At 42.1% G+C, this 25,331-nt stretch overlaps 1 protein-coding gene across 1 annotated transcript; it reads left to right on the top strand.

The window, feature by feature from the left end:
- The first annotated feature begins 2,222 nt into the window (after window positions 1-2,222).
- LOC105919558 (A disintegrin and metalloproteinase with thrombospondin motifs 8) lies at window positions 2,223-24,165 on the top strand. Its single transcript, XM_012854889.3, has 9 exons — window positions 2,223-3,997; window positions 7,635-7,874; window positions 16,736-16,868; window positions 17,025-17,192; window positions 17,983-18,275; window positions 19,495-19,681; window positions 21,295-21,467; window positions 21,877-22,052; window positions 22,459-24,165. The coding sequence occupies exons 1-9, from the start codon at window positions 3,272-3,274 to the stop codon at window positions 23,195-23,197; spliced, it is 2,835 nt and encodes a 944-aa protein (XP_012710343.3). The 5' UTR covers window positions 2,223-3,271; the 3' UTR covers window positions 23,198-24,165.
- The last annotated feature ends 1,166 nt before the right edge of the window (window positions 24,166-25,331 follow it).

A 25,331-nucleotide genomic window follows, 5' to 3' on the forward strand; every position in this document is an offset into this window, starting at 1 on the left:
GGACTTTCCTCTTGTTACACAAGAGAAAGCTTCCCGAAGAAGGTAACACGGTTAACATGTTTCTGCTCAAACTCAGGGAAGAAATATACACGGAAAAAGGAAAAAAATTACTATGCAATGATGGGAAATCTTTATCTTATTGAAAGAAGGAAATGCACAAAGGAATAATAATAATCTCAAAACTAAAAGCAAGAACTGGCGCCCCTTGCTATAGCAGCACTCAACACTCAGCTCCTTTTGTCCTTCCACCCTAACAAATCAAACTATTACAATTATTATACATTCTACGTGGATAAACTTTTCTTAATGCTTCTGTTCTGTGGACACATTTTGCAAGTTAAAGAGCTCACGTTTATTTAATATATATAATTATGTACTTCTACTAAATTACTTGTACAAAATTAGTACATTTATGCTGGCTTAAACGTCAGACAAAATAGGCAGTATTTCTTCTTTTATATTTTGTTAATCAAATGGATGTAAAATCAATAGTATATGAACAACAGGATAAAAGTGTGTATTTAACATCTTTCCAATCCGGGATAATGTTCCTTAATTTAAATTTAAAACCTACAAGCTTAGACGAATTAACGGCAAATACACCTGACCGATAAGGATACAGGTTCCCAGGCAGGCTGCAGACATGAGGGCGTACAAATAGGTTTTAAGGCTGCAGATGATCCCCTCTGTTATAACAGACATCCTGGCATCCTGGCAGCAGAACCATGACTAACAAGCACCTTTATTGTTTCTTTTGTGAAGTCATCTGGTTTGCCCTCCATGTTAAAAAGAAACAGTGAAACGGAACTGCTCTGTGATCAAGGGAAAACAAAATAATGCTTCTAGATCTAACAATAATTAAGCAGCAAAGTTTGCATTAAACACCATTTTTGTCAGTTTCAATATGTGTTTAGATAACAATGCTTATACATAAAATAAATCTGTGGAAACCTGAATCCTGAATGCTGATCACACAATCTGTTCTAAAATAAACACCCTCAACATGTTAAGAACTATAACTGAACCTTCTTCTGTTGAGTCATGTTTTATAATGTCACATCTCTAATCCTCCTCACTTACCTGGGCGTGGAATCTGCTAAAGTGGCCCAAAAGAAACATTCTGATGGAGTTACTTTATTTTTTACTCTCTGATCAGCCAGCAGCAGCTTCGTGCACACATGATGATAGATAGATAGATAGATAGATAGATAGATAGATAGATAGATAGATAGATAGATAGATAGATAGATAGATAGATAGATAGATAGATAGATAGATAGATAGATAGATAGATAGATAGATAGATAGATAGATAGATAGATAGATAAGTTTATTTAAAAAATCCATCCATCCAGGTGGTACTCCCAGAGAAACTATGTTAATTATCCTTGTTGCCTTTGCGTCTAATATGTTTAAAACGACTTATTCTGTGTGCTGATCATGTCTATGCACTGTGTTTCTAAATACTAATTTTCAAGATACAAACCACCTGCTGCAAATTAAATTTGTTTTCAGAGGTTCCACCAGCAATCATAATAATAGTCATCAATTTTATTTATAGCACACATCAACATTGACATAAAATCTCCAAATGCTACAGTCAATCAAGCAATTCAATATAATATAAACATGAACAATGATTATAAATAAAAGGCTGAAAAATACGCCAGTAGGAGTCCTGGGCCCAATAAAAGCAAAATAAAAACAAAAGCAGGAAAAACTTCAAAAAAGGGATCGTTAAAGACTCCGGATAAAAATAAATAATTTCAAGTCTGTTTTAAAGCGAGTCACAGTCTGGGCAGCCCTCAGGTGTGGAGGCAACGTGTTCCACAGACCAGGCGCAGCACAGGGAATGGCCTGAGGTATGATGTGGGATGGAGTCCTGGGAACATGAGGAAGGTTGGTGTTGGAGGAGCGGAGATATAAGAGATGGAGAGGGGGGGTGTGACGGGTGAGGAGGTCTTTCAAGAAAGTAACTACTGTGGAGACAGTGAAATATCAGCAGGGAAATATTGTAGGTGTTCCGGACGGAGACGGGAAGCCGGTGAAGCGAACAGCGAATGGCGGTGATGCACTTTCATCAGGACCCTGGATCCTGATCCCACAAGCAACAGTCGCAGGATTTGTCAAAAGTTATTTTGAAAAATAGTCGCTAGAGGAGTCTGAATACCAAGTAAGGCACATCTTTCGATAAAGTATAGCCTAAATGTTTACTGAACTTTTCTTCTTCTTTTTTTAAATCAAAAATACAGCTGTAGATGTTGTTAATATTATCCCTATTTAGAGCTCAGCTGATCATCAAAATGGAATTTCACTGCTCTATAGTTGCACTCAAGAGGTCAGATAATTATTTGCTGGACTGATTGGTGAGAAATATAAGGTGTCAACTTTTGGGTTTCAATCATCTGGCATCCCAGGGGGGTTAGAGACAGCATGGAGTAGTGTGGGAGTAAGTAATGCTATCATTGGGCCATGAACGTGATCCTTGTGCCACAATTGCTTTGATTATCTTGCAGTGGGACACATGTGCTGTAGGCCTATACATGGTGTGTGCCACCTGTGGAAAAAGCCTGAACTGGTAATCCAGTTGTGCTTGCTGCAGTGTCAAATGCACGTCTTCCTACAGTGCTGAAATGAAGGGCAGATCATGTATTGGCATAATTTGAATGGCTGGCATTTAACACCTAGAAAAATACATTCTGTAGTTCAGCGGTGGTCCGTTGCGCACCGATTAAAAACGATTGTCCTTGTAAAGGGATGTGTGCGCGCGTTGCAGTTGTGTATGAGGGACCTGCCACTCTCACACGCCTCCAAAATAACTCCGCGGCGGTGTTCCAGCTATGTGTAGCCTTGTATATAGACGTGCAGTCGCTGCCATATAGCAGGGATGGTTAATAATAGGAGCGCGGTTGTCAGGCCCCATCCGCGGGGCGAAGTGTCGGCCTGCTCTTATTGGATCCGTGTTTTTTTCCACGAGTTTCTCGTGAAGTGCTGGTGGGAGGAGAATTTCCAGCAAGTAGGGATATCAGAAATAAACCCCGTCATGTCCCAGGGAAGAGCGGAACGTATAAATACCCCTGATGCGTCCAGACTGCAGTGCTGCTCAGAGGAATAAAGAAAGCCTTCCTCAGACAGATCAGATCATAAACAGAGGACTGACTGGGAGTTTGGGCAAGGATATTATTTGGACCGCCGAGAACGCACCCCTTCCTGAACATAAAGCTGTGTTTTTTTTCCCACCGCACCAATCTTTGCTGCATTGTGTCAGAAGATGTGCATCACGGTGTGCTTCGTCTCTTTGCTTTTCTGCTTAGTCAACGCAGCACTTGCCTCTCAGTTTGAATCGGATGATGTTGTGCCTGTTCGGATTAACGGCAGAGTCAGCGGGCGCTTCTGGAAGAGAAGTGAGGAGAACCCAATATTTACCCTGAGAGCGTTCGGCAGGGACCTGACTCTCAACCTCATCCCGGACTCTAGCTTCTTGTCGCCCTCCTTCACCATCCAGCGCGTCAGAGCCAGAGAAGTGGGCGCTTCGCGCAGCGCCCCAGGTGCCCGACCTGACCTAAACTCCGACCTGCGGGACTTTATGAACCGGACAGAAGATAGCGCTGGACGCCTGCAGAGCTGCTTTTTCTCCGGTAACGTGGATCAGGACGAGAACTCGCTCGTGGCGGTCAGTCTGTGCTCGGGCATCTTTGGCTCCTTCATCACGGAGGGGACGGAGTATGTGATCGAGCCCAAACTCCGCGGCAGCCTGGGGTCGGACTCTGCCGAGCAGCTGCATGTCATCAGGAGGAGGATACTCGCCGAGAGCCCCGGAGTTCCCCTCCTGTTTGATGGCTCTGCGGAGGCGCACGGAGCGGAAAGTTTTACGCGCGGCGGCGGTGACGCACGGGGGGAAGCTCGCCGGAGACGCTTCGTTTCAGAGCCACGCTTCATAGAAACCCTGGCCGTAGCAGACTCAACCATGACCCACTTCTATGGAGATGAAATAAAGGTCAGGGGACATGAGATCACTCTCATCCAGTCACAAGACCAACTTTTAGGTTGTGTTTTCCAAATATCACCTAACCAAGAATAATAATAATAAATAGATAAATAAACGTGTTATTTTGATATGGTAAGAACAAATAGTTGACCTAAGCGCTTTACATTGTATAAGGAAATTCAGTTACCAATATAACAGGATTCAAGAAAACGTCAGACATACTTATACAGTCAAAACATATTCTGCTAAAACCTTAACCAAAAAAATCCAGAGAAATTGGTCTTCAACATGTAAAATGATTTTAGTTTTCAACCATTGGCTGTTCAAAAAAAATAAACCAAAAAAAAAAATAGAATACTCCAACAATAAACTTCCATTAATCTCTAATGTTGAAATGATCTGGGAATATCCAACAGCACACAGTTTGTCAAGCAGCAGGTCTGATGTTGCCATACTGTTTAGAATCCCAAATAATAAGCAAAAAAGCTCTGATTGAGCTCTAAACTGGACTGAAATGCAGGCCGAAACAAAGGTGACCCCAGTTCCCATTATTTCTGACCTGACAAGCTGCTGCTTTTTGTGCAGCTTGCAGGCACTTTAGTCGAGGATTAATCGAGACCAACAAAGAATCATACATTTCCATGGAAGGTTTATTAAAGGCAGGAATTACTGTCTCAAACTGATATCATGAAAAGCAAATTTTAACCTCACTGCAGAGCTTTGCGTCAGTCAAACATCACATTAACCTTCTTAGCAGATGCCGGCGCCCATAGTTTCCTAACCTGTCCGTTTACCCTGAATTTACAGCAAGTAGAAAACACACAAGGCATCGTTTTGTTTTCCTCTGCTGCTCGATAAAACCTGCTTTTGGCACTGAGGGAGGCTGAGAGGAAATCGTTGGGCTGCTGATCTCCACAGGCTGAGAGAAGAAGTCAGGCAACAGAAATGCAAGAAATGCTGGAGCACATTCCTTTGAGCTTTGTCATGTTTTGGCGGCGTTGCCTCACCATCATCCGTAAAGATTCATGTGGTTTGCAAGATTTATTGAAAGCTATTTTCTTTTCAGAGTCTCAGAAACTTCTTAAAGGCGTCCTCACTTTGTCCCTGCTGCACAAATACGCCAATGGCTGCAACAAATACAGGGTTCCTCGCTAAAGTGTTGACACATCTTGAATTTTATCACGTTTTTCACCATCACAGCAACAAATCAGTGTGTTATATTTATTTCTATGTGATAGACCAACACAAAGTAGAGCATAATTGTAAAGTGGAAGGAAAACAATGCATGGTTTTCAATGTGTTTTAATAGAAAAGCTGAAAAGTGTGATTTGCCTGTATCTAGCCCCCCCCCCCTTTAGTTAATACTTTGTAGAGCCACCGTTCTCTGCCATTACAGCTGCCATTTGTTGGGGGTCTGTCTGTATCAACTTCACGGTGCTTCCACACTGAGCTTGATGTCTGTGGTGAACCCTGTGGAGCTAAACTAAAAGCAACACCAATAGTGGCACTCTCTGTTCGTCTACCGCAGAGTACAGGACAAAAGTGGTGGAGTTTTTACAATTACACGTAGATAATGGCTACATTTACTCTGCAAAGTAGCTGTTTTTTCTTCTTCTGCTAAAACCAACAATAGAACTAAACCGGGTGTACTCAGAAGGAGGAGAAGAGGGAGAAAACACAGAATAAAAGCAATGCACAAGTATCTGTCACAGCACACTGTCAAAGTTCCTCACGGTTCAACTTTGTTATATAGCAAATCCCAACAAGGTGAGCGCACTTCAAGCCAGAGAGTGGAACTGTGCTAACTTTTACAATGCTCTGCAAATTTGCGCAGAGCCTGATGCCTTACCACATTTGTTGTGGAAGCCTCTTTATGTCTCTACAAGCCGAACATTTTCCCCACTTTTCCTCACAAAACATCTCATGCTCGATTAGATCGGACAGAAAGCATCTGGGAACTTTTCAAGTATTGCCTCAGATTCTCAACAACTGGTTTGCATCCAGGATTTCCCTGCGTCTAACTTCATTTATCTTCCCATTAACTCTGAGCAGCTATTTGGTTCCTGCTGGATAGAAAACTCCTTTCTTTTCCCAGAGTGTGGGAAATTCAGGTAGTAGCATCCTAACGGCATACTTCTGGCGCTGCCATGTTTTACCCTGGTGCCGGTGTGTTCAGGGGGGTTGGCCGTTTCCATTTTCTGGTGCATGCAGTTTTCATGTATGTTCGTAGTGAGCTGTGTGAGACTGAATTCAGTCCCTAACTACGGGTCTTCTGAATGTCATAGTTTACTGTAGATTGTTTAGGGGTGTCAGAGTAAAAGAGGCTGGGTACACACTTCTCATGTAGAAGTCTCCATGTAGATGGAGTTTACAGCTTTTCTAGTCATACTGACCATTCAAAGTGCTTTACCTTATGGATGCATTTGCCCAGTCACATGCCAACATGCAGAACAGTCAGAAACTTTGGGTTATGTGCCCTGCTCAGGGGCACATTGACATGTGACAAGGGGGGAGTGGGAACTGAACCCACAACCTCCCAATTGCAAAAAAAAAGTGCTCTGCCCACTGTGCCACAGTACTTCCGCCTCACAAACCTGAGCTGCTTTGTGTTGGATGGTTGCATAAAAGCCCAAAAGGAATACGTTGACGTTTACGCAGTAAAATGTGAAAAGGTTCAAAGGGATGATGTAACATGAACATCCTGTCTCGGCTGCCTTTAAGCAAAACAAAATCAGAAGACTTTCTTAAACCTAGGCGAGCTCCGTCTGTTTGCGTTTAGCACTGCCCTCCGCTGCCAAGCCCTCTTAGCCAACCACACACCGAGATCAGACGGCCTAAATGTTATACCAGCCATTCTCCAATACAAACACACATTTCAAATCTAAAACACATCCCCACCTGTAGCTAGGTGGACTTTTGTGCACATGTGGAAAACTTTCTATGTGGGACCCTGAGAAGGGATGTCAACGGGCTTACACATCATAGCGCACTCTCCAGCTGTCTACAAGACCATCCTAGCCTCCCTTTAGACAATTCCAGTCAGTAAACAAATAATGAGACCTCTAGTTTCTCCAAAGTTGTTCCAGGCATGGCGTGAGAAGGCATGCGAAGCGGCTCGTCTCTTTTTTCCTGTTTTAAAGCCGACCAGGAGAAATGTTCCAGCATCAGTGTCTGATTTGTCCAATGACCCATCGCATGTGCTCCATCATTCCAACTTAGTTTGGACCAAAAAGGTTTCTTTTCCATTAGACCCAGAAAGACAAACCAAGGCTATATATTGTTGAAATTAGCATTTTAACAAACTGAGAGAATGTTGAATCTGCCTTGTAGCTCCAGTTACAGTAGATGGACTGAACATGTGATTATCTTATGTTTTTATTCATTTATTGCATAAGCATGCGCAAAAACGCCCTATTGGTCTCGTGAAATGTTTGCATCTAACATGATTATATGATACTTTACATAATACAACCTAAACAAAAGATCTAGTCCTTTTAAAACACAAGTAGCAAGCAAGAATTTGTACCAAACATAGTATCTACCTCTAATCAAATCTGAAATGCAACATTTGCTTAAAAAAACCCCAGAATGAAACAACTAGCTGGTCAAACATTTTGAATGCCTTTTTTTCTCTCTCTCTCTGCAGCACTACGTCCTCACCCTCATGTCCATGGCGGCCCAGCTGTACAAGCACCCCAGCATTAAGAACTCCGTGAACATAGTGGTGGTGAAGCTGCTGGTGGTGGAGGACGAGGAGGTTGGACCGGAGATATCCAGCAACGGAGGCGTGGCCCTGCGGAACTTCTGCTCCTGGCAGCAGCTCTTCAACCCACCGAGCCAAAGGCATCCAGAGCACTACGACACGGCCATGCTGTTCACTAGAGAGGTGAGGGCCGAGCCATGATCTGCTGTGTTTTAATGATGAGCACGGGGCGTCTGCTAAAACTATGGCTAAAGAACTCCCGCGCTTTATGTTCGATGATAGGCCTAAGATGTTTGAACTTAAGGACCATGGGCCATGGGCCTGCACAGAGATTAGTTGCAGCCATTTGCATTTCCAGCTCCACAGCACAGGCAGGGACTGATGTTTATCACCTGGTTATCGCAGGATTTTTGGCTTCTTACTTTCTGAAGCAGGATTTACCCATCTCTGCTCATCACTGAGCTGAGATCTACTCATAGATGTGTTAAACAGCACCACCTGCACTCTGTGGAGATGCTTTCTGGGATGGCATGAGGCCAGGCGGTCATATTATGTGATTACAGGGCAATTGGTAAAGCAGCCTAATCCATCCACCAGAGACATTCTGTGTTTGGTGGCCGTAAATCAGTCTGGCAACTAGCTGTAACACCTCAATCCACTCATGCTGACACATCTTATACCATCTAATGCCAGTTCTATACCGTGCTCGGATTTATTTATTTATTTTTTGCCCCCTTTCAGACTTCATTGGTTTTTGCTTTTTTTTGTCATATGTAAATGTTTCAATAAATAAATATTTTATTTCGTTAGTCCACAGAACATTCAAATCTCTTTGGGATCATCAAAAAATTGTTTGGGTAAATGAGAGACTGGGCTTTTTGCTCTTTTTCAGTAAGTGTTTTTGCTTTGAAACCCTCCCATGGATGCCATTTTGGCTCCATCTCTCTTTCCTATTGTAGAATATGAACACTGACCTTAACTGGGGCAAGTGAGGCCTGCAGAGCTGTAGGTGTTGTTCTAGGCTCTTTTGTGACCTCCTGGATGTGTTGTCAATGTGCTTTTGGAGTCATTTTGTTTGGCCAGCAACTCCTGGGAAGGTTCTATGTTTTCCTGATTTGTGGATAATGGTCCTCACTGGGGTTTGCCTCATTCCCAAAACCTGGCTTTTTATTTGAATTTGAATTTTGTTCTTGAATTTATTTATTTATTTAGATCAGTGCAGGGTGTGTTGTATTCTGATTTTTCAACCTGTTGTACATTGTCAGACAGTTTCTAGTTAACTAATGTCTTGATTTAAAGGCCTTGCAAGAATCAGGTTCGGGTATGGCTAGTGGAGTGAACCAAAAATCTTGCTCAAGGTTGTGGACAAACTGATAAAGTCAAACAGAAATAATGTTTCAGTAAGAATCTAAAGGTAATTGTCAATGCTAGTCAGTACTTCACAGTGTACTAATTGATAGAAGTCTGACTGTATTTGTCATGTAAATAGCAGATGTAGGACATGTGGCATGTCTTTAAGTACGATTTATTTTTGGAATTGTGGATCTTGGCTACATTGCAGAGGATGCTACCCATGTGAGCCATGATTTGTGAGAGCAGTAATCATTTATAGCAACTCGTAATTCATGTGCATTAAAGTAGCCTGGGGGGAACACCATCTTTTGTCAGAAACAATACTATGTTCATTAGGTCCCTGACTGGGACCCCTCAGACACGTAGAGAACAAAAATCAAGAAAGGTGCTACCATCATCACTCCAAAATAAGGCTCTGATTTCTCTCAGAAACATATGTCATCATGTCACTGAAGGTCAATACTCTGATCCGGGCTGGAGTACGTCTTAACAATTGAACCATGTGTAATTTATTGAAGACATTAGTGGACCGATAAATGTGAAAACCAGATTTAGGTTTGAATGAAAGAGCAACTGTATGGGTCTTACCTAAGGCCTGTAATGACACTCTTACATAAAAAAGTGACTGTGTCTATATTTACATGTACGCCCTTCCTTCTTTTTTTTGCCAGCATGGGTGTGGTGGGTGCAAACAGACTTCATAAATTATCCCAGCTTGCTACACTGTAAACAGGGAACAGAAGGTGAGGGCACAACCAGTCATCTTCGGCCTTGGGGCAAGCTGGCCAAAAGACTGTAAAAGGTCCCGCGGGTGTTTGAAGTTGTCTGAGGAGAAGCAAAAACTATTCCAGACAGTCATTTGTTCTCATAGACTTGCTGTAGACATCTTAAGGAACCTGTAACTGATGGATATTTATAGATGGCAACTTTTTTTTAAAAGTGGCTAAGTGAACTACAGTTATACACAGCACATTGGGATCTAAGGGGAAGCTTAGTGGCAGTTACTATGGTGATAATTAAGGAAAAGATCTGTCTTAGAGGATTAATGTCAAAGCCTGCTGAAGGGTGGAGCATGTTTTTCTTAAAGGCATGTTTTTCTTTTTTTACCAGAAGACCTCTCTCTGCACTACAAGACATTTCTGTAGTTAACCGTTTGGTTTTTAACCCGCTCAGCTAATTTCCAGTTGATGTTTTTATATAGAATTTTAATTTGATCCAAAGAGTTCTGTTTGATCCGTATGAAATTCCATGACAAAAAAAGGTCAGACTCAAGGTTTAAGGAAACCAGCAGATTGCATCAAATCTTGGCATCCCTATCCTTCTCATCCTTCTATGGGATAACTGTAGAAAAGAAAACATGTTTTTTTAACTAGATTTTAGATAGTTAACTTTGACCCTAATCATTAACCATGCAACGTAACACATTTTCCTACAGTAGGTAGGATGTTAAATTGGAATACTGGAATTCCAGAACAGCAGCACCATTTGTTAGACTGTCATCTATTTACACATGGAGGACAGACTGTCCAAGCTCTCAGTCAGAACGCTTTTGGCTTCTGAGTGGGATGACAGCACTGAATTAACTTCAGTCTTCCCAAGCTGCTTCTCTGGTTCTCATGCAGGTGAAATAAGATTGGTAGAAGGCATCTCAGACCCAGCTTCCCAGCAAGTCAGCATACTTAAAGGAAAATACTGTAATGTGATGATAGAAAACTGATGAAATGTTGTGTGGACTTTGATTTAAGATCTTAGCTGGTTTATAAGCCTTTTTAATTTGTTTGAAAGGTCCTTATGTAGCATTATAGCTCATTAGTGCAAGCATGAACAACACTGGGGTTTTAAATGCTTATGACAGAGTCGATCTATGATTACAGTCTGAAATGGAGTGAAATTGAACGTCTGAGAGGAATCATGACTGCAATTCCCCACTTTACCGTCTGCATTGCTATTTACCCCTTGTCTCCAAAACAAGCCTACGCATGGGTCAGAGTTTGCGTGAGGGACCGCACATTCTAAAGATTAGTTTTTTTTTTTATAGATCACAACCTTTGCGTGGAAAGCGACATATGCAAGACTTAGGCTCCGTTTTGTGTGTACGCAACATTTATAAATTAGATCCCTGCTGACATGTTCAGAGAGGCTAATGCCAAAGCTGTCAGATACAAAAAAAAAAAATCTGTGTAGTTAAAGTCCAACATAGCTGACCAATGTTGGCTTTAAATGTTACCAAATGCTCGATAACATATTTTCTACAGCTTGTAGTTTTAAGTACGTTGTACCTCCGAATGTTTCCTTTAGATTCATGCTACTTTGACTCATGTATGACCAAATAAGAAGTTATAAAAATCTTTTCTTGGAGAAACATTTCTCTTTTTTTCTGTGGGCCATGGGGATTATAAAGAGTAGGGATAGAAAGGAAAGTCCTTCCAGCCCTTCGGGTCAATTAAGGATGCAGAAAACAGACTGCAGAAATGGAAAAGCTGTAATCCATTCCAAGCAGGGGGAATGTCAACACAGAGCAAACAAATTATGCTTTATGGATGCTTCAAGAGGAAATCAAGAGGGTTTCAGTTGTGATTGACCAGTTCTTCTATATTTGGCTGGCAGCTTCTTTCTGGTATGAGGATGCTAACAATACATTGGGTGAATAACTCAGCTATTGTTAAAGTTTTTATAGGTCAGCTCTCTAGTGTTGAGGCTGATTTGATGACAGGCCTGGCGTTTATTTGCTTACTGCCTGACACTAGAATGTAAATCTGGACCCTGGATCAAGCAAATGATGAACAGAACACATGGTTTTTCTCCATCTTGTGTTGGACTTGTTGATGTGGCTTTCAATCAGGGGAAACCATCATTCAAGCAAACCCAATTTATGATTGTTTTCCATTTGCGTGGAGATATGCTTTGAAATGTAGAGGGAGGAAGGCTCCTCATGGACGAGCTAACTTTAGTGTCACTACAAATCAGTCCCTGCCATGATGAAGATGCTTAAAGGGTCAGGGCTTAAATGTCTGGCTGGCTCAAGGTTGTGAATGTGTGCCAAGCATCTGTCAGAAAGAAATTCGGTTTGCTGTTGTTAAACTCTAAAAGTTAAACACAGTTTGACTTTGTGGAAAGATTTTGTCTTGTATTTTCTTTCCCACCAGTGCTGCTTACTAGTGTGCTTCTACCATGGCATAGTGTTTGACATATATATCTAGTTTAGCATCTATGTCTATGCTAACTAGTGGGATGGCTGCTGTTGTGGAACATTGTGTACCGATGCATGGTGGGCTACATTTTAAATGTCTACAACTTTGAGTCCAGATGTCTTTTGGATCCCAGAGTTCTGCCTCATGGTTGGGGGTGAGCTGAGGCCATGGATCCAAAGACTAGCTTCTCTCATGTTGGAAAACATTTTGCTGTATGTTATTTTTTTTTTTCCAAATCAAAGCTGATGACATTTAACAACTTTATTAAACAGCAAATGCATTGAACAACATGTTGCAAGGTTGTATATAATAGGTTGCCATGACAGACGCTAAAAATGCAATAGTTTAAAAATCCAGCACTCTCTGCATGTGAATATCAAGACATGGCAAATACTCTACTTAACATGATAAAACTTCAGTAGTGTGTCTTCCACTGAATTAGTACACAATGTAGAATAACTGAAGCAGTATTGCTGTTCTGACTAGCAACTCAGTTTGAGGAAAATAAAAAGTCCAACTGGAACAGAGAAGTGTGTGTGTGTGTGTGTGTGTGTGTGTGTGTGTGTGTGTGTGTGTGTGTGTGTGTGTGTGTGTTTGTGCCCGTGTACGTACTTGAACTTGCAGCTGAATGAGAACATGTCTTGCTCATTTTACCAGTATAGTGAAGACTTGATGTAAAGTGAGGACCTCTTTTTGATCCTCACTTTTTTCTGAGCTAGGGGTCAGGTTCAAGAGTAAGGTGTCAATTAAGTTTAGGGTTAGGTATAAAACGGTAATGGTTAGGGTTAGGGCTAGGGTCAGGATTAGGCCATAGGAAAACTTGAAGAGTTTGGTCCTCTCTATGCACATTAAATAAGGATGTGCATATGTGTGTGTTGTTTCACAGGTGCTGTTCTATTGTCCTACTCTATTGTCCTTCCTCCTATATCAGGCTAAACCTTTCCTAGATAAGTATTGATTATCAATTTATATACTGAATCTTTTAAATGTTCTTCAAAGTCAGAAGTTCACATGCATTTTCTTAGTATTTTGGTAGAATTTCCCTTTAAATGGATTCACTTTGATCATCAAATATTTTGGGTTAACTTCCAGAAGCTTCTAACAACAGATTTCTGGAATTTAAGCCTGTTGTTTCTGCCAGAACTGCTGTAACTGAATCAGGTTTGTTGGCCGCCTTCTTGCACACATCTGTTTAGTTCTGCCCACAAACTTTTATGGAGTACGATCAAGGCTTAGGGATACCAGCTGTATATCATTGGCTATACTGCCTTTTAGCCACTTTGTAGCTAATTTGAAGGGTTGCTAAGCATCACTGTCCATTCGGAAGGCCCATTTGCACCCTGTCTTTAGCTTCCCGGCTGATTACTCAAGATGTTGCTTCAATATTTCAGTTCAGTTCAATTCAATTTTATTGATATAGCACCAATTCACAACACATGTCATCTCAAGACACTTTACTGAGTCAAATTCAATAAAATCATACAGACAGATTGGTCAAAAAGTTTCCTTTACTGGTTCCTGGCAGCACTCTGTGCTGGTTCTATTCGGGGAACAGGGGTCTACATGGTTCGGGTGGGCTGGCTGACTGGAGTGTTTTTTCCCCCTTTCTTCCCTCCAGACGGTCCGGAGAGCAAAAGGGGACCGGCAGAGGGGTCCGGAGGGGGTCCCCCCAGCTCCCCCTGCCAACTGTCTCTGGCCCCGTGGACTATGGTGGTACGGCTAGTGGAGCCTCCCTCTCTGGGTGGGTTTTTGGAGAACGGGGGTGCCTATTAGAGTCAGTGGGGGAGCTGACTTCCTGAGAGGGCATGTTGCTCCCCAGTCATTCTTTCCCATCCCTGGACATCTCCCTCTGCCGGCTCCATCACGCTGCCACACATGTAGGACCTTGGGGGTTTCTGGAGTCGCTGGGGGTAGCGGATGATTTCCCAGCCCCACTGTTTGGTGATGTCCTTGACCCCACTTTTATTATACATCTTAGACATTTTCATTTACAACATTCTCACAACACACATATATGTAAGGCAGTAATTACAAGGCTGGGGGGGGGGGTAAGGCGTCAAGGGGGGTTGGCTTAGGTATGGAGGGCAGGGTCTTTAGGGTGGGCTCTGGTTGGTTGGCCCGTTCGGCTCATGTGGGCTCCATCGCCAGGTGGATGGGCTCATAGGTCGTCTGGGCTGGGATTGGGGTTCACCTCCCGGATCTGGGGGCTGGATACCCCTCTAGCATGCCGGTGCCTGGACCTGGGAGTATAGGATGTGTGTGGGGAATGCCAGTGTCACTGTGTCTCCTTTTTTTTGTAGGAGAGTTTGCATATGGGGGCTCCTGGTGGCTGCTTCGATGGGCCTGGGCCCCCGTGGCTCTGTCAGGGCCCCGCTGGGGGGCAGGGAGCCCCTGGGCCTCGGATCTCTGGGCCCATGGCTGGACCCACTCCGGCGTGGTTGGCTGCGGGCGGAGCCCTTGAGCTCATCCCTGTGGCTCCCTGGGGCTTTGGCATTGTGGCTGTAGGGGGTTTCCCCGGGCTCATCTCTGCTCTTCCCTGGGATGGGGGAGGCAGCTTTGTGTGTTGACCCCTCTTGGGCCCCTTTGCTTGGGGGGTCCCTTTGGGCATCTGTGGTTCTGATTCCCCTGGTGTCTGCCTCGGTGCTCTGAGTGGTGGGTCTTTGGCTCCTCATAACCACTATTGAGCATTTTTCTTATGGATCAACCTTACATACACAAGCGCACTCTTACAAAAACCTACAGGTGCTTGGATCCAGGCACTTAAAGATTCAGTTCTATACAGAAAAACTGTATTATTATCTTAAGCTGTCACTTTATACATTTCGTATTAAATAATACTGTATATCCTTCGGTGATGGTATCAAGGCATTGGTTGTCTGTACCTGTGATACTTTATTGGCTGGTTTTGCTGATCTTTTTATATCTCTCTTTGCAGGTGTAGAAGCAGACTCAGAGGATGTTATATTGCTCTCTCACTTTCCTCTCCTCTTTCTGTTTCACCTTTTCTCCCTTTTAGGATCTTGTCTCAACTGTTTCTCTCTTTTTCTCCTCTTCTATATTTCCGTTTCAGTGTCAATTGAACATGAAATAGTCCCAGCATAAAATCTAATAAAGTTTCTTGCATATATAAATCAAGCGGAGCACTATGGCAAAACCAGTATGACTCCACTTGTGAAAGTAATATCTGTTGGGCTCTTTTTAAAGACAATTCTTAATGCCACATTGCCAGACAGGACAGAAAAAGTTTCCTATCTAAGGAAACCCAGCAGATTACATCAAGTCTTGACAAGCAGCACTCACTCTTCCTGACAGTGTAGAGCCTTAGTGTACAGTCGTCTACATTGGCGATGGCTTTGCTACAATCCCTCATACTTAGCATGCATGAAGCGACAGTGGAGAGGAAAACTCCCCTTTAACAGTGACGAAAACCTCCAGCAGAACCAGGCCCAGTGTGAATGGGCATCTGCCTCGGCGGGCTGGGGGTTAGATAAGACAGAGCAGACACAAAACAAGCTCAGAAGCACACATTGATCCAGAAATCCTTTCTATGTTAGAGGGTAATGGCAGATCATGCGATAATAGTGTACTTGTAGGCTTAAAAAAAAAGGAAAATTAAAAATGTCATCCATGGTACCAAGTATCAAGTGAGATCCTCTGGTGGCTTATCCTAACAGTAAGAAAAAAAAGTCTGATTTTATACAGCGTTTGTAAACATATGCTGTACAGAAAACTGTAGAAGAACCTGTGAGCAGAATTACTTGTCAGCATTTCTCATACCAACAAAAACAGTGATTTTATGAACATGTAGAAATGAGTGAATGTGAGCTTTAGAAAGTAACAGCAGGTCCCTCTTACTGCTCTGTTGAATGTGAGTTTAGTCATTCCATGAATCCGTGTGATGTCTGGCCTAAACACAGCCTCTGTCACAGTCAAAGAAGAAGAATACTGCAGCCTGTATGCACTTAAGCATGAGAAAAGCTGAGTTATGCGAAGGTAAGCAAAAGATAATGCTGCAATCCTACTCCCCAAGCATACCTGTCCTGAATGTGGCAATTGGAAACTTTGTGGAACAGAGCATCTTCTTTTAAGAACTGTAAACATAATCAAAGTTGTTTGCACCAGCTTACCAAATCACTTAGCCGCAATTGGATCTGAGTGTTTGTGTTTTATTTACCAGGATTCCTGGATCAATGTGTGTTTCTTTTCTTTTTTGTGTCTCTGCTCTGTCTTCTTTTACCCCAGTTGGTTATGCCAGATGGTGGTTCACACTGAGCCTGGTTCTGCTGGAGCTTTCTTCCTGTTAAAGGGGAGTTTTCCTCTCCACCATCGTTACATACATGCTCAGTATGAGGGATTGCTGCAAAGCCATCGACAAAACTTTGTGACCAAACTATCAGGATGATTTGATTGAATTTGACTTTGTATGGTGCCTTGAGATTATATGCATTTTGAATTGGCACTATATAAATAATACTGAACTGAACTGTTTTACCATTGCAGGATATCTGTGGACAGAAGAGTTGTGACACGCTGGGTGTGGCAGATGTCGGGACAATGTGCGATGCCAAGAGAAGCTGCTCAGTTATTGAGGACAACGGACTGCAAGCTGCATTCACTGCTGCTCACGAGCTCGGTCAGCCTTTATTTAGAGTCACCAATTAAGAAAAGTAACATGCTAAAATGGAAAAGTTTTGTTAGAGATATTAGGTGTGCTAGGCACTCATGACCACAGTTTTGAATGGCTTAAAATCTAGAATGTATTTTTACCTCTGGTTCTCTCCTCCTGCAGGACACGTTCTGAGCATGCCCCACGATGACTCCAAGACATGTGAGAAGCTATTTGGAGATCTGGGAGGACATTACCTGATGGCTCCTCTGTTTGTCAGCCTCAACAAATCAGCACCTTGGTCTCCCTGCAGCGCTCTCTACATCACTGAGTTCTTTGACAACGGCCATGGTGAGTGATGCTGTGTTTCGGGCTTTTGCCTCGGAGCGGTTAACCTCCTGCCAATTTGGACATCAGCCAGGACACTGCGGCTTTGTTATGGGGCTGATTCAGGGATATATTAAACAGAGTGTTCTTCTCTCATGAATGATGTGTTTCCTGCTTAAACATGCTGCTTCACCCAAATTATAGGTTCTGTTGATAGTTTATCTTGCACTAGATTTCCACATCCTCTTCTCCTCCCTCTTGCTTTCAGGCTTTTTTTTTCACCATGACTCCATCTCCATTTCTCCCTCTCCTATCCTATGTCATATGTTTTGGATTGTTTGTATCCTTACTAGACCAATCGGTGAACCTTCCTTTCCACTGACTCATGGCATGGACTCCTTCCTGTTCTCCACCTCTACAGCCAAATGCAACAGCTGGCGCTGAAAAATCTGTTCTTAATCTGTTGGAAAACGGCTCCAGTAAAAAAAGTCATGTGGCTTGGAATATTCAATCTGAAATGATGTGATTATCAACAGCACTCAAAGCCTTACCGAATAAACTTCATTAGAGGAATGATGAAATACTATTCTTTTTAATTAGCAAAGGTTCAGATTCACAGTAGTAAACTGGGAAAGCGTGTTGGATCTGTTAAGGTTAAACCATTCATTTCAGGAGGGGACTTGTGCAGATTTTCTGTCTAATGGTCTTATACCACATAAAGAGAGTAACACATGTACAACAGCCACAACGTCAAAAAGCAGAAAATCTCCGTCACGCTGAATCTAATCCAGCACCACTGTGCTTCTAACCTCAGGAGATTGCCTCCTGGATGTCCCTGAGAGCGCCATCCCCCTGCCACGGGAGCTGCCGGGCACCCTGTACAGCCTGGATGAACAGTGTCAGCAGATCTTTGGGGAGGAATTCGTCCACTGCCCCAACACGTCAGAAAGCGATATCTGCCGCCAGCTGTGGTGCCGAGAGGATGGTACGCCGCAGTGCTCCACCAAGAACGGCAGCCTAACCTGGGCCGATGGCACTCCCTGCCGGTCCGATGGGACCTGTCTACACGGAGCGTGCAGGATGACAGAAGAAGTGATGCAGCCACTGGTATGATATCTTCAGTGTTTGGTTTTAAAAGAAATATTCTCTCAAAGTTGTCTGGAGTTGAAGGTGGGCTTGTAGAGCCCCAGAACCAACCAAACTATTCGGAAAACCATGTTTAGAACTACTAAGTTAGTTATGCTTTTAACCTGCTTTGTTTAGGATAAACACGTAGACCCTCAATGCTAGCACTAGTCCTTCTTCTTCTGTTTGTTTTATTGTAAGCCGTCAGGTGGTGCAACGAGAAGAAACAGAGCCCAGAGCTGCAATCAAAATTCCCTATATATAGCTGCATCTACAAACACACTTTATAAACACTATCAGGTCTTATATCTACAGGTGGTGTTTGGAAAGGCTCTTTAAAACAATGCGTGTAACTCACATTTGCTGTGCTGTTTATAAGTATTGACCCGAGTTTAGAAAATGGCAAACCCTGCTGTCATTGTACAGTTCATTCATAAACACCAGCTGTTGTTTAAAACAGAACTTTTGCATTTAGCAGGAGACATTAAGACTGACAATGCAGCGATTTGTGAGGTTTACAATGGAATCCAATATTAAAATTCACAATTTCCAACCTTAACTAGAGGTCAACTCTGAGCAGCCTATCTGGCTATTGAAACCCAAACAGGTTCAAATGTCATATTGTACCTTTGGAATATAATACCATAAACAAAATATGTGAAAAAAAAAATTCTAGGATTAAAGTGAATACTCTCAAAATACTGGCTGCATTATTTCTTGAATTTGGTGAGCACAAACTTATTCTTTGTACCTTTTACTACTTTGCTTATTCTGCATGATCTCATCTCACTGTTGCATTTGAAATTCGTTAGTCTGATATCTCGTGCACACACACATCTACATATGGATCCAGATTTCTTGGCAGCTGAGCTGTTTGCTGGTCCAAACTCATAAAACCTCCAGAAAGGAAGGCCAAAGCCACACCGGCAAACAAAAACACGCTCAGTTGCTACACAAACTCTCAAAGCATGGCAGCTTCCACTAGCAGTGAGTGACACATGCGGCGGGAATGTGGGCAGACAGAGACAGGGGGCGCGTGCCGAACTTCAACACAAATTTAGCTCTGAGTCTCAGCGCTGTAAAACACTGAGCAGCCTCAGACCCAGAAGCCCAGACTGCGGTTGAGGCTGCGCAGCCTTTGGCTCTGAGCTCTAACCAACCACTCTGAATGTTTCTTCTCCCTTTCTGTGTTTAACCACAGATGGTTGTGGATGGCAGCTGGAGCTCCTGGGGACCGTGGCAGCAGTGCTCCAGGACGTGCGGAGGTGGGGTGGAGTTCTCCCACCGGGAGTGCACTGACCCCGTGCCTCAGAATGGAGGGAAGTACTGTGAGGGACAGCGGGTTCGCTACCAGTCCTGCAACACAGAGTCGTGTGACACCAGTGAAGGTGAATATCGGTTTAACTTTATAAGACACCAAGAGAAGAAAAGGTTTTATTGCTTCCTTGGGCATAGAACAAGAGAACCATGTGAACACATGTTTAGGCCGGTTCCTGTTCACCTTGGAAACCTGCTTTTGATGATTGTCCACAAAAGTAGCTTTTATTCACACGGCAGATGTTACAGATTAAGTTGTTTGTTGCACCTGCTTCTTCATAAGATCAAAAGTAACACACACACACACACACACACACACACACACACACACACACACACACACACACACACACGCGCATCCTTGTTACCCTGACCCCAACCCTAACCTTTACCAGTACCTCACCCTGACCTAAACCTAATTGACACCTTAGTCCTAAACCTAACTCCTAGCCCTGAAAAAAATGAGAACCAGAAAGAGGTCCTCACTTTAGTAGTAAAGGCAAGACAAGTTTATTTATAAAGCACTCTTCAGTAACAAGATGATTCAAAGTGCTGACATGTATACACACACAAAGTCATACAGGCATATTCTCTATTTGAATGAGATTTTATGTAACAGACCAGTAGAAAGTAAAGTGGTACATATATATGCTAAATTTCCTCCCCTCACAGAACAGCTGTGTTTATACTACAGGCAAGTTTAGAAGCGAGACTATTTCCAGCCCTTTACATATGGCAGCTCCAGCACAGTGGCAACTCAGGAACCCTGAAGCAGGTGAACTTTCAACGAGAAAGAAAACACAGATTATGCAAAGTAAATGGCTACAATACTACTTTCAAAGACTCTGTCCAGCAAAAAAAATAAATAAAAAAGAAGCACCAGGCCAGGCATGTCTGATAAGGAATATCAGAGAGAGAACAAAAGTTGATCGCAGCAGTACTTGCAAATAATGAAAAACTTGGATAACCTAGCAGCATAACCACAGAGATAGCTCAGGATAACATACATAAGCCACTCTAACTATATATTTTATCAAAAATGTAAGTTTTTGATAACTTACATTTTACATTTATGCCTAGTCTTAAAAGTATACAGGGTATCGGCCTCAGCAGTAAAACCTGGGAGCTGGGTCCACAGGGGAAACACCTGATATCTAACAAGTCATGCCTCTGTGCTTCTTTTTTTAACCCCCTAAATTATATTTCAACAGATACAGATTACAAAAGTAACATATGCTGCCTCAAATGCAACAAAACATGGTCAAATCAGATTTCTACAACCACCTTGTTTCACCGGTGGTTCAATGTTCTCGTGTTGGAATGCGGTGCTGTCTTCATAACAGACACAATACTTCTTAGTTCATACAACTATAGTTCTTGTTTGAACTCATCATTTCAGAATATGTTTTTCTGACCGCTTGTTTATGCGCTTTCTGTCAAATTGTGGGCATGCATCTGTACTCTCTCTGGGATACAGTTAGTGTTATCCCCAAATCTTGCCATGTATACCATTGATTTTAAATTCTATAAAAGTGGATATATATTTTTAAGGGTACTATCAATCTTAATGTGATGGGACAAAAGTATAATCCTTTACTTTGCATTGACTGAGCTAAAAACGAGCTGATCCGCTTATAAAAATTATATATTTTGATTAATGTTCTGTTCTATGTTCCCTGTGTAGGTAAAAGTTTCAGAGAAGAGCAATGTGAGAAATACAACAGCCCTAATTACATGGATCACAATGGGAATATGAAACAATGGATCCCCAAGTATGCTGGAGTTTCCCCCAGAGATCGCTGTAAGCTGTTCTGCAGGGCAAGGGGAAGCAGTGAATTTAAAGTGTTTGAATCAAAGGTACAGTATCTGCATGGAACAGCAGAAGACATGAGAAATGTAGATCGGGGGAAATTTGTGGTGATGCATGAAATAGTCATTTTACTATTAGATACTTTTCTTATATTGGAATTTAATTTAAATGATAGACATAGGCAGTGGGAAAATTTAGGGTCTTTTGAATTTTTTTTTATCCTTGGACAAATAAAAGCTAATTCATTAGCTGTTTTATTAGGTTTCTGCTCTCATTTATACTTTTTACCTGCCAAAGTTATAATCAGGTCTAAACTTAGATTCTGACCTCAATCTACTGATGATATCCTGGAGATAAAACTCACTTCAAGATCTAAAATATGCACTTTTATTCGAAGGTTGCTGTTGGATTACACCTATAATGACACCTGTACATTTCTTTTTCGTGTCCCAGCAGGTGATTGACGGGACAACCTGCGGCCCCGACACCACATCGGTGTGCGTTCAAGGCCAGTGTGTGAAAGCGGGCTGCGACCAGGTGATTGGATCCAGCAAGAGGGTGGATAAGTGTGGAGAATGTGGAGGAAACGGGCTCAGCTGCAGAAAGATCACAGGCTCCTACAACAAAGCAACGTAAGACCACAACAACAAACGCACACATTAAAATCTCCCTTCATTAAAAAAATGGCAAAACTTGGGACCACTGACATGCACTCAATGCGTATACTGAAGGGTTTGCTTGCAAATAAAACAAACCAGCTATTACCTCGTGAGATGTGTTGTTGAGTGGTACAAATTGGTTGCTTATGAATAAAATAACTAAAAAGATATTTGTGTCATTTTAGAAACACGATATGAGAATTGGTATTATTATAAAAGCGTGCCCCAGCTTTCCTTAGCACACAGTTGGGTTCTGAAATTATTTACTAATAGTTAATATATTACCTAAAGTAAATAATGTAATGAGCATCTGCACTTGATGAAACAGAAAATCAGCTAGTGAGAGCGTTATCTAAATGCTTTTTCTTCTTTCTATCAGCTATGGCTACAGCGACGTTGTCACGATTCCTGTTGGTGCTACCAACATTGACATCAAGCAGAGGAGCCATGGAGGAATCAAGCATGATGGGATCTACCTGGCTGTGAAAAGAGAGAGTGGGGCTTACGTCCTCAATGGTAACTACTCTGTATCCACAGTGGAGCAGGACATCCCCGTACTGGGAGCAGTGCTGAAGTACAGCGGCTCCTCCACCACACTGGAGAGGATCCAGAGCTTTAGGCAGCTGAAAGAAGCCATAACAATTCAGGTCCTGGCCACGGGAGGGGATGCAAATCCCCCCAAGATCAAATATACCTTTTTCATCCCTAAGGATGTGACGTTTACCAAATCCAAAGAGAAGAAGAGCTCATACTTGTCTTTGCATATTATCAGCGACGCCCCTGACTGGGTGCTAGGAGAGTGGTCCGAGTGCTCCAAGAGCTGTGGTTCTGGATGGTCCAGGAGGAGCGTTGAATGCCGAGACAGCGACGGCTTTCTCTCCAGCCAGTGTGACAAAGAGCTGAAGCCCACAGACATCACGCCTTGTGGGGATCTACCGTGTCCCATTTGGCAGATGGGTCCTTGGTCTGCCTGCTCACGAACTTGCGGCCAGGGTGAGCGGCGCCGGAGCGTGTTCTGCATAGACTACACAGGCAAGACCGTAGAACCAGAGATGTGTGATCCGAACAAAATTCCAGAGCCTGTCTCTGGGGAATGTAACAACTATGACTGCTTATGAAGAACACGATTAGAGTGAACATTCCTTTTTTCGGTCGGAGTGCACATACAAATCCAGGATGGAATAGTGAATGGGAGCACCAGGAGCAGACATTTTGGCACAAACAGCTACAGATGTTGGATGACTTAGACTCTAAGTGTTAGAGAAAAGTCATCAACCTTCAATTAAAAACAATTGCTAAACAACTCAAATCTACAGCCACCTTGGTTTTATTTCTAAGAATCTGAAAAATGTGCTTACCTGCACTGCAGGTGATGTATCTAATGACTGAAGTGTGTTGGATAGACTTGTACATGTCTATAATCCCTGGATTTACTATCTTACGATCTGTCCATGTTGCCAGATAGTTTCATCAAGTGACATCAAAGGCTGTTACCTATATGAAAGTTTTCTTTTGTTGACATTTGACAACCACTATTAAGATTACAAATAATGAAAATCTACCTCAGGATGTGCATGTGATGTTATGTGTAAATGCTAGTTCTAGATGCAGAGTAGGAGTTCCTCTAGAACGAGATTTAAAAAACAAAGGATTCATTATAGGAATTATTTTGGCATAATTTGAAATTTATCTTCTAGAGTTAGATGCCAATTTAAGTGGGCCCAGAACATTAGCATGAAACCTGCTGTCAAAAGCCAATACTGAGTATGTATACCTCCATCCATCCTTCACTGCACCTAATAAGCTAGAGAGCTTTAATCGAGCCATCTGTCACCTGTCCAGGTAGCCATGTAAGATTGAAGCATGAGGCTTTCCAACCTTGGAGAATAGTTTTCATCTCTGGTTGCTTTTTTACTATTTACATCCACATGGGATGTGTTAAAAGCAGCTCTGGGCCACCTCACCCCTTCGTCAATTCATACCCCCCCCCCCCACACATTACCAGTTCACCCCTTCTCATCTCCACATACCTATGTACTTAAACCACTGCATCCATATTTCCTTTGGAGATAGTCATAAAAATGCACAATTTTTTTTTTAAATTTCATTTAGTTTCATAATATCTCCTGAAAACTTTGTATCTGACCCTATTTCCTTACATTTTGGTTCTTATCCCCATTTAGACCCATTTACTCTTGTGAAATATGACAAATTATGATCCCGGTCAACCTTTAAACAAATAACCTCCTGCAGGTATACTGTATTGTATAAGGGAGTCATTTAGCTACATTTCCATATAGTAGACTATGACTACTCTTACTTTACATTTTCTGTAGTACGAAGCACCCTCCCTGGTTGATACAATTTCACACATTATTGACACGAAATGAGCAAACCACAACTTATAGCTACAAGCTGTGTACTGTCTTCAGAAATCTGGATCCAGCAGTCACTTCACAGTTTGCATAAAAAAGACCCAGTTTGCAGACTATTTATAAAAGTAAAATCTGTTACAAAAATACTATTCATTACTAGGGCCTGGCTTCAGAACATATACAGCTCTACCAGAAAAACATTTAAGTCATTTTCCCCAGGTTATTATATTCTGGATCATCATTTTGATGTTCTTCCAGAAATTTTATTAGTTCTGAGCCTTCACCAAAGAAGACTAATTTGGTCCAAGGCAACTTATTTTATTTCAATTATTTTATTTCAATTCAAACAACGTTCATTAAAGCAGGTTTGTCTTATAGTTTGAGCAGCGGTATATTATATTTATTGCAACAAAGCTTCCCCCCTCCAGTTTCTTTCTGTTTTTATATGGTTTTGTGATGGTTATGCTATCTTTGCTGATTATAAAAAGTACTGCTAATTTTATTAATTTTTTTAGACTTTGTGGTTATTTGTTAATATTTCATATAGAAACCCTCACCGATTTCTGTCTCCTATATGTATATTTGTTGTATTCATTCCTTTTGTTAACTTACAGTATAATATAATATAAAGAAATGGATTATTAGGCTGATATCCCTTCAGTGAAGGACAATGCTAAAGTATTGTTACAGCTTTCTAAGCTATTTATTTTTGTAAGGTTTTTACTTTGAATATGTAATTAACATGGCGGATGATGCCTTTGAATTTTGTTCATTTTTGTTTGTTAATAAAATGGTCAAATAAACACATTTATGTCAACAAATGGCTCTTCTCACTATACCACCAAAGAAAACCCTCAGGCAAAATTGTACAGGGCCT

Source organism: Fundulus heteroclitus, chromosome 18 (assembly GCF_011125445.2).
Source record: "Fundulus heteroclitus isolate FHET01 chromosome 18, MU-UCD_Fhet_4.1, whole genome shotgun sequence".
Lineage (NCBI taxonomy): Eukaryota > Metazoa > Chordata > Actinopteri > Cyprinodontiformes > Fundulidae > Fundulus > Fundulus heteroclitus.